This window comes from Vulpes vulpes, chromosome 12, assembly GCF_048418805.1.
Source record: "Vulpes vulpes isolate BD-2025 chromosome 12, VulVul3, whole genome shotgun sequence".
NCBI lineage: Eukaryota > Metazoa > Chordata > Mammalia > Carnivora > Canidae > Vulpes > Vulpes vulpes.
In genome coordinates, this window is record NC_132791.1 from 107370750 (window position 1) to 107388133 (window position 17384).

General features: G+C 48.6%; 1 protein-coding gene across 5 annotated transcripts in view; it reads left to right on the top strand.

Annotated features, from left to right (window-relative positions):
* Positions 1-17384, top strand: part of ETS1 (ETS proto-oncogene 1, transcription factor) — a 130569-nt gene that overhangs the window by 103602 nt on the left and 9583 nt on the right. For all 5 annotated transcript variants that reach the window (XM_025998932.2, XM_025998930.2, XM_025998931.2 and 2 more), the window contains one exon: positions 3910-4170. In XM_025998932.2, coding sequence (XP_025854717.1) covers positions 3910-4170 — 261 coding nt within the window. The remainder of the gene's footprint in view (positions 1-3909; positions 4171-17384) is intronic.

Sequence of the window (17384 nt, forward strand, 5' to 3'; positions counted from 1 at the left end):
CCTGGACTCTCTAGCCTCCTGTGACTTCTTTGGTTTGGGAAGATACAAGATGGTTAACCAACGGTTTATTTGGAACCGGTCATCAGCAGTGTGGTGAAAGTGTGTATTTAGCTGGAGGACCAGGGAAAGAGGTGGCCAGAGGCTTCCAAAAGAAGGTACTCTTGTTGACATGACTATTATGACAATGGTAAAATATTCACTGACAGTGAAGTAAGCGTTTCAAAATAGAACTGACTGACTTTATAAAGCAAAGAAAAAAAACAAAAACCAAAAGGGTAAGTACACCCAAATTTAAGATCAGGACATGAACGCTCAGAGGTGCAGCCCGCCTAAACAGATGTCCAGATTGTTTTGTGTCTGAGAAAAGTGCTGTCCTCCGTAAGGAGGGATTCGTTCATCGAGGAAGAACTAGCCGATTTCTAGAGAGTTGAAAAAAAAAAAAAAAAAAGACTTTTCCAGTGGATCTAGGGGAAAAAGCTATGGACAGGAAGAGGAACAGGGGAAGCTCATGTGAGCAGCGCTCTGAGACGTTTGGTCACAGAAGGCAGGCTTGGCCGGCCCCGTAGTGGTTTCTGCTCAGCGCTGACCCTGCTGCCTCTTCTGAGTCTCTTAGAGGGGAGCCCAAAGACATCTTTACTTTGAAGAATCACTGTACAGGCACTGGGGGCCATACACATTGTCGTCTTCTTCGAGTGTCAGCCTCACGCTTCCTCCCAGCAGGCCCTAGGATGAGCAGAGGGAAAGTCCCTAGCAAAATCTGAACCTGCAATCTTCCTTCTCAGGGCCCCAGGGTGTTTGTGTTCAGACCGAAGGGGATGGGTGGGACCAGTTTTGCCTTCCCCTTTCTGACTTTTTTATTTTTGGATACAAGTCTATTTAAATATATACACACATGTATGTGTATCTTTTTTTTTTTTTTTCTCTCGGGCAGGTCAAAGCAACAAAATGACTTTCTTTCTCTTGGGGCTTTCTGTACATCTAGGTGATGAGGCCGGGTCTGAGGGCTGGGCCCATCCGCGGCGTTACTTGGGTAGCTCTGCTGTCTACTTGTTTTTAAGTTGCGTCTGGCTTGGCTTTCGTGGGATTGTCCCTCCTCCGGCCCCTTCTGTTGGTTCTGGGTTTTGGTCCCAACCATCCTTCCAACCCCATGTCCATGACTGTGGACCAGACAGTGACCTGCACCAAGGGGCACACGGTGTTTCTTTCTGACCTTGCGGCCCGTCCATTGCAACAACCCGGCCATGTGCACTGGAGAGGAAGACCTCGTTGTTCACGGCTGCTTTGGCACGTGAGGAGTCCTGCAGACCTGACATCTTCTGGGGGCCGACCGCGTCTGACGTGGTGTGGTTGGCTAGACCCAAGGCCTCACCGCTAGCTGATTACTAGTAGCAATCATCCTGGTGCCCGTGTACTGCATGGTAGCGTACAAAGTGCTTCTGTGTCCCATGTCTTTGGACTCTGAGTACTGTCTTTGTGCCAGTCTGTCCAGCGGGTTGCTGTGGGGCCACCCCGTCTGCTATGTAGAATGCTCTGAGGTCTGTTTGGGGGAGTCAGATGGCTCTGGAAGGGCTGTGCTCTGAGACCTGTCACAGAGAAGCTGGCCAGTGGACGTCTGAGAGGACACATGCTTCCCTGCAGGAGCACAGTAGCCTAACTGAGTGCCTAATCCAGTTGGATTCAACCCATTTTTGGAGAGAATACCCGTAAACGAAGGTTCCCAGCTCCAGGATTGTGAAATAGAGCTAAAATGAAAGCAGCCTACTGCTATAAACCGCAACTCTCAACAGAGTTACATTTGGCTCATGTTTGAGAGACTGCCAGAGGGTGGTTATGGCCTAGTTTAGTGCCCTTGCTTCTTGGGGCTCCTTGGAAACTCGGCTCTCCTGCTTGTGGAAACTCCAGTCTCCGTGCCCTCCGTGCCAAATATAAAAGTGGCTGATAGAGATAGAATCGTTTCAGAGAGAGATTGGAACATAAATACTGCCTACATACTGGTGCCGTGGTGGGGTGTTCTTCACGAAGAGATGACTTCTCTTTCTTAGGCTGGTGGTGGGTTTGCCTCACAAAGAAGTGGGATGACCATTAAGAGGGGTAGCTGGTCTAAGCAAGCACCTTTTATGAGATGCCACAACATTTCCTTTTTTCTGTTAAAAAGAGGCTATTGCCATTCTGGTTGTAGGCTGTTTTCTTGAGTTTCTTCATGTGAATTTCTGGAAAAGACAATTCTTTCATTCGTTATGATAATAAAAAACTTAACAAATGTGCCAGTGGACTGGGTAGGCGGTGCCAGTAACCCATGGAGCTCTTCAGTTTGCCTTCTGGAGATTATTTTTCTTTGAATGGATGGTTTGAGGAAGGAATGAGATTAAGTGGATAAATACCTTTCTGTTAAAAGCAGTATTGGAAGGGATAAGAGGTTCAGGAAATCTACAACAGGGGCTTTACGAAAAGTATATATTTAACGGAATACCTTTTATCTTAGATTTTTTGGTTGCTTGTTTAAATTTTATGAGCAACGTATCTTCCCTCCTAATTATGGTAGATTTAATTTTGGTTTGGACACCGTAATTAAATATTTGAATTCCACTGTTTTAACCAATCCCTAGTATTATGAGGGGGAGACTATGCCAGAAACCCACCCCTATTAGCTTATATCACCCAACCTTATTCTGGGATTTAAACTTTATAGTAGGACCAGCCACCCCTGTACAATTGAGAGGTGACTTAGTATCTCTACATACACATTTGTCACATCCGTTTGCCCCTTGGCTTGTGCTGACTTGAGATGCTCATGTAGACTCCTGTGATTTAATTTAGGTTGCCTGAAAAGTGTCTGAGAAGGAAACATCGAAAATATTCCTTTGAGCTTTTCAGCTTTTAGATACATTTATTTTCCTCCAAATTATTTATTTTTTTGGTTAGTCTCCCTTTTCATGGCATTTTTTTTTTTTTTTTTTTTTTTTTTGCCAATGGAAATTTCTCTAGGAGCTATTATGCAATCGTTGCAGCTGTTTATAACCTGGTTTGGGAAATTAATGAACTTGCATGATCTTGTGGTCAGTTAAGAATGCCTTAAGCAACTCTTAGAGTAAAGGATTTCTGACATTGCTATGGACCTTAACTCTTTAATCAACTCCTTTGTGTTTTATTGCCCACACTCCCCCAGTGAAGTATAAATTTCAAGTACAAAATTGTACTTGGAGGGGCTAAAGAACTTGGATTTCTATTTAGAAGACCGATAGTGGTTGTGTGTGTGTTTTTTTAATCTCCTGGAAAAAGCATCTCATAACTTATTTCTCTATATGAGAAAGCATGGAGGCAGGGCGTATATTTCGTTTTAAAATAGTATTTGGAAAAAAATGCTAAAAACTGACACTTAAGTTCCAAGGTCAAGGAAGGTCATGCTGCTCTTAGTCTAACGGAATATTTTTTCTTATGACCAAACTACTTTGCCAAATTGGGCCTTTTGAAATCCACTCGTTGGCCTGAGTTGGAATAGGGAGTTGAGGCTGACACTGCTCCGATTTCTTCATCTCTTCGCTGAGTCTACTACGTCAGCCAGAAATTCCATAATATCATGTGTGATGCTCCACTTTTGGATTTCCGGCTCTAGGGATCTTGAGGCCCCAAACACTGGTGTCTCCCTCTGACAGATATGAGCAGCTTGCAGCTGAATCTCTGTCCTCAGGCCTATAACATAAAACAGCACAGTGGCCGTCGGCCTGCAGATTGTGACCCACGGTGGCGTCCTTCCCCAGACTCAGCCCATAAGCTTCCATTTCCACTGGCCTCTCCTTCCATCCCTCCTGCGGGTCTGATTGGCAATCCGTCCTCACCAAGAGGGTTTTTACAGTTGTCTTTTCCCAATTCCTCCTCCCCCTGCCCTCTTCCTACCTCCTTCACCTCCAGGTAAGCTCGGGGGCCAGGACTCTTTTGAGAGCGTGGAGAGCTACGACAGTTGTGACCGCCTCACCCAGTCCTGGAGCAGCCAGTCATCTTTCAACAGCCTGCAGCGCGTCCCCTCCTATGACAGCTTCGACTCAGAGGACTATCCAGCCGCCCTGCCCAACCACAAGCCCAAGGGCACCTTCAAGGACTATGTGCGTGACCGTGCTGACCTCAACAAGGACAAGCCTGTCATCCCTGCTGCTGCCCTGGCTGGCTACACAGGTAGGTGCCCTGTCCCTGTCTCCGCAGCCTCTGTGTGCTCTTGGCCATGGGTGGGCTCTGTTCCGTACGAGGCACCAAGTGCATCTTCCTAGGCACTGAAGTCCACCTCTCTTTATTTCGGAGGAGTGGGGAGAAGAAGACTCTAGGAGGTCTGGTCAGTCTCTCACACCACTCTGTGACTAGCCATCGATTTTTAGAAGTAAACAGTATCATCCTGTCTCCCAGGGGATCATTTCCAAGAGTGGTAGAAAGAACTTCTCTCTCAAAGGCATCATTGCAGGGCTTACACTCCAGATTCTTCTGCAGTAGGGTCCTCAGTAGGCCAGCTCTTCAGATGGAAAAAGCATCCTCAGTCACCCCATACTCTTTCCAGATCCTGGCCTCTCTAGGAAACTGTTGTGTGTGTGTGTGTGTGTGTGTGTGTGTGTGTGTTTATTTTTCCCCCTCATTTAGCTTTAGTATTGATTTTCTTTGAGGAATGAAAGTTCTAGTAGTGGTGAATAAAGAAAGAGCATAGGGAAAGGAAGATGTATGTTGAGAGCTTAGGCTTTGATTGAGAATCTTGTAATGAAACAATTCATTGTCTGAAGGAGTCATTAGCATGTGTGCTGCCTACGCTTGGAGACATTTGAAGAGTGGATCCGAGAAATATCCAAGGAGCATTCATGTGTTAACTATCAAATCCTTCCTGTAGGATCGTAGTGTTTTCTAAGAATTGGAAATTGTGTTGTGAGTGGAGCTTATTTTAAGCTTTGATGACTCAGCTGTGGGGTAGGCCGCTATTGTCTTATAATTGACTCCGCCCTCGGCAAGTTGACATGTGGGGACCCTTTGTGTGGATGGAGGCAAACAATCCTACCTATGTTTCTAGGGAGGGACCTATCTGATCCTTATTCTTGTGTATGGGAAGTCTCAGGGTTTTACTAGGAAAGGCTTAGAGAAATTACTCCTTCAAAGATCAGGAGTGTGCCTTTCATGCTGCCTTCCACGTAGCTCCTAATGCAGTTCACTGCATGAAGAGGTGCTCAGGAGTTACCTCTGCATTTTGAGGAAGTGACAATGTCTATATAGAGTCAGGACCCAGAAAGGCACTTGAAGGTCCCCTACCCTGTTCTTTCGACTGGATCCTCCCATAGTCTTTGCTCAAATGTTGCTAGTATGTGGAAATGTGCTACTTTTCAAGGGAGTCCTCTCCCATCTCTGGACAGCAGACTGTTAGAGAGGTGGCCCCTTTCCATTAATGATGTCTGGGAGGAGGAAATGCATATTCATTCAGTCTCTTCCAAGATGTGCAAGAATGCTGGCTTCTGTAGCTTTAGCTCCTAGGTATTTTAAGCCCAGACTCCAGTTGGATAGTGATGAAGGAAGGGAAAAATGCAGTTTAATAAGGGGGAGAAGGGAAAGGCCAAGGAACCTACCGCAGGACTCTGTGGGCTTTGGAGGTGGTGGTGTCTCTACTGGGTTGCGCTTGCTTCTGTTCTCGTCACGTCTGCCATTTGCCAGGGGTGAAAGGCTAGCTCCTCTGCAGCTTCCACCCTGACTTTGTCCTTATTGGAAGTACTTCTGTATTCTCTCTGGCATCATCACCCGTATAACCACAGGCAGCCACAACCATTGTTCTCCCATGGCAGTTTTCATCATTCTCTCTCAGTTAGGTACGACATAATGAAAAATTTGCTACTTAGGGTGGTTTTGTGGATAATAAGATTGAGTAAACTGACTTTAATTTCCAAAGTCTGGGTTATGGCCAAAGGAAGCCTTATGGTTGAGGTCATCCTTCATGGGATGAGATTCTGGTCAGGATCCCTGGCTACCACTGCTGAAGATCTAGAAGTTTCTGGGAAGGGCAAAAGGCTGATCTCCACCCCAGATAGAAGCCCCTCTGAAAGTATTACATGTATTAGTTACACATTTTCTATGTGGGAGAAGCCTGCAGCGCTAATGGTCTACAAGGGTGACTTAAAGTGTTTTGACTTTGATGATCTTAGTACCTTGAAAGAATTATCTGAAAGTTGGAGAATCTTTCCAAGTGTCCCAGTTTCATGGCGAGACAGAAAGGGATGAATTGGAAATTCTAAGAACTAGGAACACATATGAAATACAAATTTGAGACAGGAACTGCCCTCAAGTTAGCCAACACCAGGGTGCTACCCGAAAGGCTTCTCTGGTGATCCAGACTCAGAGCCAGAGAGATAAGAGCCTCAGAAAGTTCTTTCAGCACAAAGACAGGTGTGTCCTGGAGGTCTGAACTATAGTGGATGTCACTTCTCATTCTGGATGGGTTATTTTTATTTATTTTTTAAAGATTTTGTTTATTTATTCATGAGAGACACAGAGAGAGGCAGAGACACAGGCAGAGGGAGAAGCAGGCTCCCCACAGGAGCCCGATGTGGGACTCGATCCCAGGACCCCGGGATCACGCCCTGAGCCAAAGGCAGATGCTCAACCACTGAGCCACCCAGGTGCCCCCAGATGGGTTGTTTTTAAAAGTTGCTGTCTCTTTCTCCCTCCCTTGGTCTCTCTCTTCTCTCTGTCTCTCTGTCTCTCTATCTAAGGGAATCAAACAGTCAGTGAGCGGAAGAAAAGGGAAGGTGACTCTCAGGTAAAGGCCTCAATGACTAAAGTAGGCCCTTGAATTAAAAAGCACGTTTTAAGCATCTCACTATCCAGTGTTGCTCTCTGACCCTGGGGATATAACTTTCACACCATCTTGGATGGTGGTAAGAACAATAGCCCAGAAAACAGAACTACCCTGGGCCGTACCCCCCCCCCCCCCCAGCTGTAGCACACTGTGTGATTTTAGGCAAATTTACCTTGTACCCTTTTCTACTTTTAGTGAAGTGGAAGTGTTCATCTTTATCTTGGTGGTGGGAGATCTGTGAAAATGAAATTTAACTAAATCAATTAATTAATGAGTGCTAGACATTGTACCAGACATGGGGTGTGGGGAGCTCAGTTATAACAAATCCATTGTTTCAGCAAATGTTTCTGAGCACATGTTGAGTGCAGATAAAGGCCAGTTGCCCTTGGGGGTTCATTATCTTGTCACATTCAAGATATTAGAATCATCCTTAGACTTGGCCTGGATTTTCTTCATGTTGTGGTCTGAATGAAGGTCAGGATTTTGTGTCAGGCACGTGGGGGGCAGCCCAAATTTTGGTGACGTTTTTCCTGGGCTCAGTGCCTGGCGAACATCTGTCCACACTGCAAACTCCTTCTACTTAGCGGTTCCCTTGCCCTCACATTGCACCCTCGTTGTGGTCCCTAATGATTCCAGGTACATCCCAGGGAGTGGGGATGGGGATGGAACATCCCCGCACAGCCCCCGCCACCAGCCTAGAAGCTTGCAGTGCCTGGGATTCCTAGAAATGGGGCTCTCACCGTGTGCAGACATGTGAGGATGAGCTAAAGTATGGAAAAGTGCTTTGGAAAGCGGAGCGCATCGTATGAGTGTTGGCAAACTTTCTATGGCCTGTAAAAGTCAGACCTCTTTTCTATCTCAAGTTCTGCCTCCTTTTTGTTCATTCCCTTAAAATCCGATTACTCGAGAGTATGTATGGCCACACCGTGGGAGCACTTGCACCCTGACTTCCCCGTTGCTTGGCGTGGACTACAGTGTGTTTGCACGGAGCCTTCGGGAAGACCGTCATTTCCCTGCCATTACATGCGGGGGGCCTTTGTCTGCATCACCTTCAAAGGAATACATTTCACTTCTTCATATGATGTCTTAGTTACTGCACTGTACGTGTGGAAATCAGTTAGAAACTGAATTTTCACATTCTCTTGCACAGTTACATTCTTCCTCCGAAGATAAGAAAATTGCATCAACCTTCACTGGGCTCCCATGGCAACTTGTTAAATTAGGTCAAGATGTGGGGGCAGATAACATGGCTTGAAAGCCTGCCTGTGAGCTGAGTTAAGAATACATCAAATGCAATGCTGGCTTCCGCCAAAATGTACCTTCTTACCTTACTGTGAACTGCTTACGGTTATCAAACTGATACAATCAGAAAGCTCCATTTTCTCTTGTTTGAAGATACATTATGAACCCCATCTAATTACAAAACAATCTGAGAGAAGTGGCCCAGTGTTTTCTATCTATTTAATAGACCTAAGGAAAATGTTCTCCAGATCCCTGAAAAATGGAGGGATTTTTGACTTTTTTCCCCCCAAATTGCAGTAGCTACAGAAGAATATACTGTATTGTCAAGCAGTATTCTCTCCTCTTCCAGCCCCATTTTATAGATGATGGAACTGAGGCACAAAAAGTGAGTTATTCAGGACCGTATAATTGCCGTGTGCCCAGAAGTAGCTCCTGAATTGAACCCTGAGTGCCAGATGTCTCACTCGATGGTGAAATCTATCTCCATGTTAAAGAATGAGCATACTCATTGCTTATCTCAGTTGCTTTCATATAGTAGATTAGGGGCCTCGTGTCCCGTTTGTTAGCAATTAGCCCCGTGTGTATGTGGGTTAGAGGTATGTAGGACATAGTGCTGGTCTTTGGCTTCAGTCTAGAGTTATTGGCCTATAAGTCACCTTCATAGAACTTCATTCCAGATTGCCAGACAGATAAGGCATTGCCACAGATAAGGCATCTGTTTCTATCACTTCTGCAACTCTTCTTGAGGCGGGCCTGGTGGTAAGGCTATTGTTGTCCAATGCCTGAGTATGTCCCCACCTAGAGTTGCAAAATCCTCAATGAGGTGATCTCTTTTTCATCCTGAAGCCTGAAAAGGGCTAAGCCCAAAGCCATCAATTAACTGTCAGGGAATTTTGTCTTCCAGTGCTGTGCAGATTTGTGAAAATACAGTCCCTCATTTTCCTTATGGCTAAATTTGGGTTATCTGGAATTCACCTTTCAAATACTTTTGCATGAAGCATCACACACACACACACACACAAGTGCTAGTCTTGTAGATAAATAAGCCCCACGCATTCCCTGTAGGTCCTCTCAAATTGCTTCTGGCCTGAAAGAAATCCTGCCCCATAACAGGTGGCTCTAGAGCCAGTCTGAGGTCCTATAGGAAGAAAGTCCCTGGGCTAAACCCAGAACCTTGGAGTTCTGGCTTGTAGTTAAGTTTTAGGCTTCAGTAACCCAGAGCTACTGCTAAAACATGTTTTTGAAAATAAACAGCTTCATTGCAAAGGAAGTGCTTCAAAGCCCTTCAATTCAGAATGAAACCTGAGATTTGGCAGCGTTACCTGAAATCACAGTTTTCTGAAGGAAAACTGGGTTGCAAAAAAAAGTCTCAAGGTACTCAGGTACAAATAGCAGCTGAGGGAGCTTTTGGTACGAGCCTTCATTACTGATAAGGAAAGGGGAGAGGGGTCACCGAAGTAAGTTTATAGTGCAGCATCAGTTTGTGCAGAGAGTTCTAAAATCCTAAACCCAGGTGCCTATGTTCTTAAAGAAGCACAGGGCTCTTTAATTTGGGGGCCAGGGGAGGGATTATTACTACCCAAGCCAAGCGTAGGAATCTAGTGTCTGCCTATAAATGCTGTCAGTTTAAGAGAGTGTGAGTTGACCAAAGTCGAGAAGAAAGAACTCGTTGGCCTGAATACAGAACCCTGGTCCCCGTTTGGGGCGCTTGCTGCCTTTTCCACGGGCCCCGAGGTTCTTGGGGGCAGGCAAAGCTGGGGCTGGCCACCACGGTCTCCATGGAGAGCATCCTTGGGTAGCAGCTGACTGGGCAGGAGGACGAGGCCTAGAGAGGAGGAGGGCAGCAACAGGAGGGCTCCCCTTTCTGGCTCCGATGCCCTGTGACCCGCAGGTTGCAGGAAGCCAGGCTGAGCCCTGGGCCTAAGCGGGACCTTGCTGCCCGCCAGCATCTCGGACGCTGCGCGGATTCCCATTCTGGGTGCTGTGTTTGGCGGTGGGTCCTGGGTGGGGGGCGTGGGCATGGGATGGTTTAGGGGCATCTCCCTGGGGAGAGGCTGGCAGGGAGATGGCGTGGAGGGGGGGGGCAGGCTCTTGGGCACTTAGCGCTGGCCGGGCGGGCGCTGCCCCGGTTTCTGCCTCCTGACGGCCTTGGGGACCCTTCCTGCCCCTCTGCCGCGAGGAGAAAGAGATCACAAGTGGCCGGATTCGGCCTCACTGTTCATTTTCCTTTTTCGAAATGTCTTTTAAAAACTATGGAAAGGGAGGCGCCCGCGTCCAGCGGCCGCTGGGGAGGGAAGCAGCCGCCGGGCTGGGGGCAGCAGTGCCGGGAGGGCCGTCCCCCCCCCCCCCCCCGTCCTCCTCCGCTGCTGGCTCTGCTTCCAGCGATCAGGGCCGCGTGGACACGTGGGCTCGGGGTGGCAGGGACCCCGAGGCCTCACCGTGTGGGGGTCACTGTTCCTGGAACAAGATCTAACTGCATGCGATGGACCTGGGTGGTGACGGTTCTGGAACTCAGCTCTGTCTCCAGCTCGACGCCCCACCCGTCGTGCCTTCGAAGCCCAGTGTTTCCACCGCGGCCTCCGGACCTGGTCCCTGTGCCCCGCCGGTCGTGGACGCTCCCGCCGGCTGCGCCCAGGCCTCCGTGTCGCCCTCCTTCCCCGGGGTGGCCCGTCCCGCGCTGGGGCCCCGGCCGTCGTCTCCGTCCTCCCTGTGGCCACCTTCACGCCGCCCGCAGCTTGGGGGGCTGCCCCCCAGGAGTCCGGGGGGAGCAGCCGAGCCGTAGGCCTCGATGCCTGAGGGGCCCCCACGGGAGCCCGGGCCTGAGTGTGTCCCTGCTCTGCCGCTGACCGTGTGTGACCTCAGGCAAGCGGACGTCGCTGTGCCTCAGTGTCCCTATCGGCGACACGCTAACACTAACACGTACCATCTCGGGGTGTTGCGGAAAGCACCCAGGACCCCCTCTAGGCCACTGCAAGCCCTCTCAAGTGCTGGTTGGTTCCACGTTTCCATATTCTCCAACCTCCATCCTTCCAATGTAATTCTTTTTTTTTTTTTTTTAAAGATTTTATTTATTTATTCATGAGAGTCACACAAAGAGAGAAAGAGAGAGAGAGAGAAGCAGAAACACAGGCAGAGGGAGAAGCAGGCTCCATGCAGGGAGCCCAACGTGGGACTCGATCCCCGGTCTCCAGGATCACGCCCTGGGCCAAAGGTGGCGCTGAACTACTGAGCCACCCGGGCTGCCCCTAATTCTTTTTTAATAAGATTTTTATTTATTTTAATATATTTGAGAGAGAGAGAGAGAGAGAGAGAGAGAGAGTGAGCGGGGGCGGGGAGAGGCAGAGGGAGAGGGAGAAGCGGGGAGCCCACTCGGGGTTCAATCCCAGGACCTCAGGATCATGACCTGACCTGAAGGCAGACGCTTAACTGACTGAGCCAGCCAGGTGCCCCTCCGATATAATTCCGTATTTATATTTCTTGAGGTCAGGGGACCGTGTATTTTATTTAGAGGATAGCAGTCACCCGTGGCAGTGACTTAGGGCCCAGAAGACATTTAATGTCAGATTAGGTCATTTCAGCTATTTCTGCTCACCCCACATGTGTTAGGCTCTTGCTGTGCCCCAGCCTCTTTCATTTACTTTTTTTTTTTTTAAACTGTCGCCAACAACCTCATGAGGTAGGATCGGTTATTCTCATTGTACAAACGAGGGACTCAAGGTTCGGGGGGTGGGGGGGAAGGGTCTAGCCCAAAGTCCCAGCAGAAAACCACAAGGAAGATACCGTTCAGAACTTTTCACAATGTCAGACAAGTAGTAGGAAAATCATCACTTTTAGTGGACATGTTGGTGGTGTTATTTCGGGTCTGCTAAGACGCAGGTGGCACGATGTGGTGAGACTGGCGAGAAATATTACTGGGGTGTGAGGGAGATCTGTGAAGGGCAGGCAGGGGAGCCCCGAGGCCCTGCCGAAGGTCTGTCACCTGGAAAAGGAAGAGGGAAGGAGGATCTGAATGGGGAAGAGCCTCCACCTGCTGCTCGGTTCCAAGAAAGGTTTGTCCAGGCCCCCGGGGCATCCCCAGGTCAAGGGTGCCCAGTGGAGGAGCGCCTCCTCCTGCAGCAGGAGGTCTGAGTAGCACCTTGTCGTGGCTGCCACAGCTCAGGTGACCGTCCCGTCAGACCCGACGGATGGACCGGGCTTGTCAGAGAGGCCAGCACGGCTCTTCTGTCTGGCTAGTTGTCCAGCAGAGCTCAAGACCCCAGTCCCCATGCTCCTGGGGGCCGGCGACAGGCCTCAGAGCTCGGTGCCTATTGTTGACTGTAACAAGGCAAATGGCATTGTCTTGCGTGTGACTCACCTCTCCCTGAGAATCACAAGAGTGAAAGTTCTCCTAAGGTGAGTGAATGTGAAAGTTCATACTTCGACGGGAGGTTGGGACGCTCTTGGCTGGAGAGGTGCTCGCAGGGCGCAGCTCTGTGGAGGTGTTTGACGTTCAGAGGCGAGGTGGGTGCAGGTTCTTCTAAAGGCCTCTCAAGGCTAAGCTCTCGGTCCTTTCTTCTTTAAAAGCCAGGCGTAGGTAGGACATGCTCAGCTCTCCGCACGATGGTGGAACAAAACGTGTTTTTTTCTGCTGCCTCTTTGGCTGTCGCTCACGTTCTGTTTGTCATCCCACCCAGTCTGGCTACCTCGCCTTACATTTGAGGGGCGTTCAGAAACTATTTTCCGGATGAAGGCTGGAAAACTTCAGTGCCCCGATGAGGACTGGGGATGTAGCTCACCTCCCCAAGACTTCGCTCGTCCCTTCCCGCATCCCTGATCCGCAGGGGCAGCGTCACTGCTAGGACAAAATAAATTCCAGAGCCTGCACTCAGCCTATGGAGAGGAAGGACAGGCTTCAGAATCCCCAGATTCTACTTTCTGATCCTAATCAGCGCACATATCTTTCTTTCTTCCTGTTACCTAGATACATCATCGTCGGGAGGCAGTTTCTATAGACCTCTGCATTGGCTTGAAAACGCATTTCTTTGGTTTCTAACAAAATTTCACCCCGTACCCTCAAATCCAAACCTAACCCATTTCTGGTGACTTCTTAAAACAGTCAGTTACCTAGAAGACATCAGAAGGAAAAGCTCTAAAGAACCCACTTCCTGACACGAGCTTCCCCAGCTCTCTGTCCGAGGTTGAGTGGTAGCTTGAGTATGGTTCCCCAGAGCCCTTGGGTTGGGAGGCAAGAGGTGGCTGCATTTGAATCCAGGCTGCCCCTTTAAGAGAGGACCAGTCTCCTTTCTCCCTCCACCCCCACACAGGTGTACTTGAGCACCTGCAGGTGCGGGAGCCCAAGTGAAAACAAGGGTCTTTCCTCCATAGGCTCACTAAACGCGTGTAACCCTTTTGTTCTCAGGACCAGCACAGGCTGGCTGGGATGGGGGTGGAGAGGGGGCTCACGTACGCCTGGTCCAGGTGGGGCAGCCTGGGCTCGTGGCCCGGCCTGTCCTGGACATCAATTAGCTGGACGGGACTTTCTGCTTTCCCTCCGGTTGTGCTGTGTGGGATGTGTCCCTAGGCCCAGACTCTAGGCCCGTCCTTTGTGAGCACTGCTGCTGAATCCCTGCTGGGTCGGCCCTACATAATAATTAGGTGGAGTAGGCTTTGTAAGGAGCATAAATGATTAGGGAGAAAAAGCACATTGGGGGAAAGAGGATCTAAGTCTGTCTGTGGCCAAGATTTCCCCAAACCGTAAATGTCTGTGATACTTTCACTTGCAAAGCAGTTTGCATCTGTTCTTTTTTGCGCATACCTACTTTGAATCAGAGCAAGAACTTCACAGAGTTATCCCTATCACAAATCTGCACTGGTCCTTCTCATGTACAGTTTTTTTTTTTTTTTAAATGTCGCAGTTATAGACTTTAACCTTTCTTTTAACCTGGAACTTTATCCCTTTCCGAAGTTGCCACGTTAAAAGGCCAATTTAATTCTTGGAAGAATAATTTAATTTTATCTAGTGCTTTCGCTATGTTTAGTTTTTAAAAAATGTCATCCTTTCAATCTGTCTTTCTTTGAAAAGTCTGCTTTTGAAAATACATTTTCTGTTGTTTCGTTCTTCTGTTCAATCCCATTGTTGTATTTGATATTATTCCCCAGATATTGGACGCTGCGGTTGCCTCTCTATATACGTGTATGTGCGTATAAATTTATATTTATGTATTTTTTTGATAACAGGGACTCAGTTTACATTTCTATCAAGTAGGGAGGAGCAAGGATAACTGTTTCTGTTTTAGGGACAGGAACACTAAAGCCCAGAGAGGTTAAATTAGTTGTGCAAGATCGTGCAGCGAATCAGGGAGGAAGTGGGATCAAAGTGCTAGATGCTTGACCTCCCCACCTGGGGCACTCCTTGGGCGTATATATTTTTTGATTTCTTAGGGTACCGTCCGCTCTCATCTCTCAGTTTTCCACCACTTGACATGTTGGTTTGTTTTCAGTTGTTTTTTTTTTTGCTCTAACGTGCCAGAGACACGGACTTGACATCAAAGGCTGGTTTTAATTGATTCGAGAGCTGTTTTCTGTCTTGCTTCCATTGTGAGCTACTGGCTCTTTTGAGCAATAAATAAATGCAAGTTCATGAAGTCATTGTCCATTATGTTCATGGAGGGTGTTCTCCAGGGACCCGTCAGATAGTATTCTTTGTGGCCGTGTGTTGAATTTTTAGAACCTGTATCCCCAACTGCTGGTCCTTGAGTTGTTAACCATTGATACAGGAACTTACTGATGGACCATATGATTTATTGAGCCGAGGCATTGTTGGCTAGTTATGGAACGTACCATATTTAGATCATGTTGGAGATGAGAGGACATCGGGTTGTGGTTGGGTCAAAGGAAGGGCATAACTCAGAAGAAATGGGGAAAAGGTACCTACAGAGGTAAACCCAAGCCAAAATATGAAGCAATCTCTGCCCCTCCTTTTCTTTTAAAAGTCTTTGAAAAGACCACTAGTGCTTTGGTGGCCAAACCATCCAGGAGTTAGTTATTCATCCTCAGGCAAAAGAGCTTTGCAGCTTCAGGTGGAGTTTGGTTCAGAGGGCAAGCACCTGTCAGGAGAAGGAGGGCAAGAACTCATCAGGATGTTTCCTGGTCGTCACCCAACTTTGTTTCATAAGGACTTAGTGGAAATAGATCTTTTGTGAATGATCGTTTAGAAGGGGGTTGACAGGAAGGGCGTGATGCTTCCTAGACTCTGGGGTCACCCCCTGTACCACCAGCGGTGGGCACCTTTGCAGTGGCAGGAGGGGAAGAAAGATTTGTGAACAGATGGGTCATTTCTGGATTTGGGTGTTCTGTTTTTGCCATCATCGTTTGGCTGTGGGTAGAGACACCTGGGTGGAAGGGAGGGGCCAGTCAAGGCCCCGTTCCTCTGGTTTAGGACCACCTGCCAGATGTGTGCTCTTAGAGCAGAGTCTACCCTGTTGCAAGGGTGACCAACCATGAGAGTTTCATAGGTTAAAATAAATGTGGTGTCCTGCCCACACTGAGATATTTGATTTGACTTTTAGAGTCAAGCTGAAGAGATTAACTTCTCAAAGTAGCAAATGAATCCCCAAAGGACAGGTGGTGTGGGCGTTTTTATTTTGGGGAACGTGTTGATCCAACAGCCTGGGAGTCACTCATGTTGATTAGTCCCAGATAGGGTTTAATAGAGAGAAGCAGCTGGGGTAGCCTTTCAGATCCTTACACCTTCCTGCAGAGGACGAGTGCTTCAGCTGTACGAGCCCGTAAATGTTTATTGAGCACTTGTCCCAAACACCATACCTGCCGCCAAGAAAAGAGGTGTCAGAAAGATGCAGCCTGTGCGCGCAAGGAGCTAACAACTGGCGTCATTCGACAGCAAGTCGCCTTTAGGTTGTTGGTATCTGTTGGGGAGATCCCCACCTAGGCTTTGGATTGCACCCCGGCAAAAACACCCCCTCTGCCCTGGAGAGCATATATTCTAGTGATGAGAGAGACGGGCATAGGGCAGACACACCCTCAGGCTGGTCTCCGTAGGCAGACCCCAAGAGAAGGCTCCCGGGGAGCGCGACTGGCCTGTGCTGACCTCCGTCTGCATGGAATTCAGCTCTCACATGTTAGCCTCATGCTGGGGCACCGATGACCGGGTGAGATCTTGCTGTTGAAATGAAAAAGAAAAACTGAAGTGCAGTCTTGCACCCTGTTCACCAGCAGTGAGTCCATGGCCATGGCCTAGAAAATGAGAAGACACCCGACAGGCTGTCCAACGGAAAGTATGATTGCCGGGAGGCTCTTACTAGGATTTTTGTCCGAGCCTCTTTCATGTATTGAACTTGTTCACTTCTTAGACTCAGAGTAAGGAAACAATAACAACCGCAACAGCAGGGCAGCAGGGGATTTTAAATAACCGACCCTCATCAGGATAGATGGCGGGCCTTCTAGTTCCTGGATGAGGAGAGGGGACCTAAAGCATCACCCAGATGAGTAGGAATTTACTTGAAGCTTTGCCTTAAAAAAAAAAAAAATGAGACTAGGGCGCCTGGGTGGCTCAGTGGTTGAGCATCTGCCTTCAGCCCAGGGTGTGATCCTGGAGACCTGGGATCGAGTCCCACCTTGGGCTCCCCGCAGGGAGCCTGCTTCTCCCTCTGCCTGTGTCTCTGCCTCTCTCTCTGTGTCTCTCATGAAAAAATAAATAAAATCTTTAAAAATAAATGAGACTGACACCTTAGATTTGAAGTGCCTTGCGGGTCCCCACCTGATACTCCTGCTTCTAAGGTTTCGTCACGTTCTTCAAATCAGAACTGCCAGTGTTGTACTAAGAACTTTCCTCTTACCCAGAAGCTGAGGAGAACAAAGCAGTCAGAGGAAATCCCCCTGCTGCAGCCAGCGAGGAGCTGGAGGCCCAGCCAGAGTGTGTGTGTGTGTGTGTGTGTGTGTGTGTGTGTGTGGTGCCCTCCCTCCTGCACTTCTGGGGAGAGAGACTCCCTTCTAACAGGGACCCCTCTGTTGTTGTGGCTGAGAGTCTCTACTTGAGAAGCATAGTTTCCCAGTGATGCCACCGGATTCCTGATGTGTGACACCCCGGGGCAGCATGGTGAAGGACGCCGTTGACTGCCTTGGGGCCCCCAGACAGGCACACCATTGTGAGTCACACTGAGTATGCGAACTCCCCCTTCCCATGACTGGCACTATTCTTAGTACTATTCTCTGCTCCCTGGGACAGAGGTCACTGGGAGCACCGTCCAGTTGGGTGGGTGGGTGGGGCTGGGTACAGGGAGAAGGAGGAAGAGGCTTTAGGGTTTTAGGATATGGTGAAGCAAGGGCAAGAGAT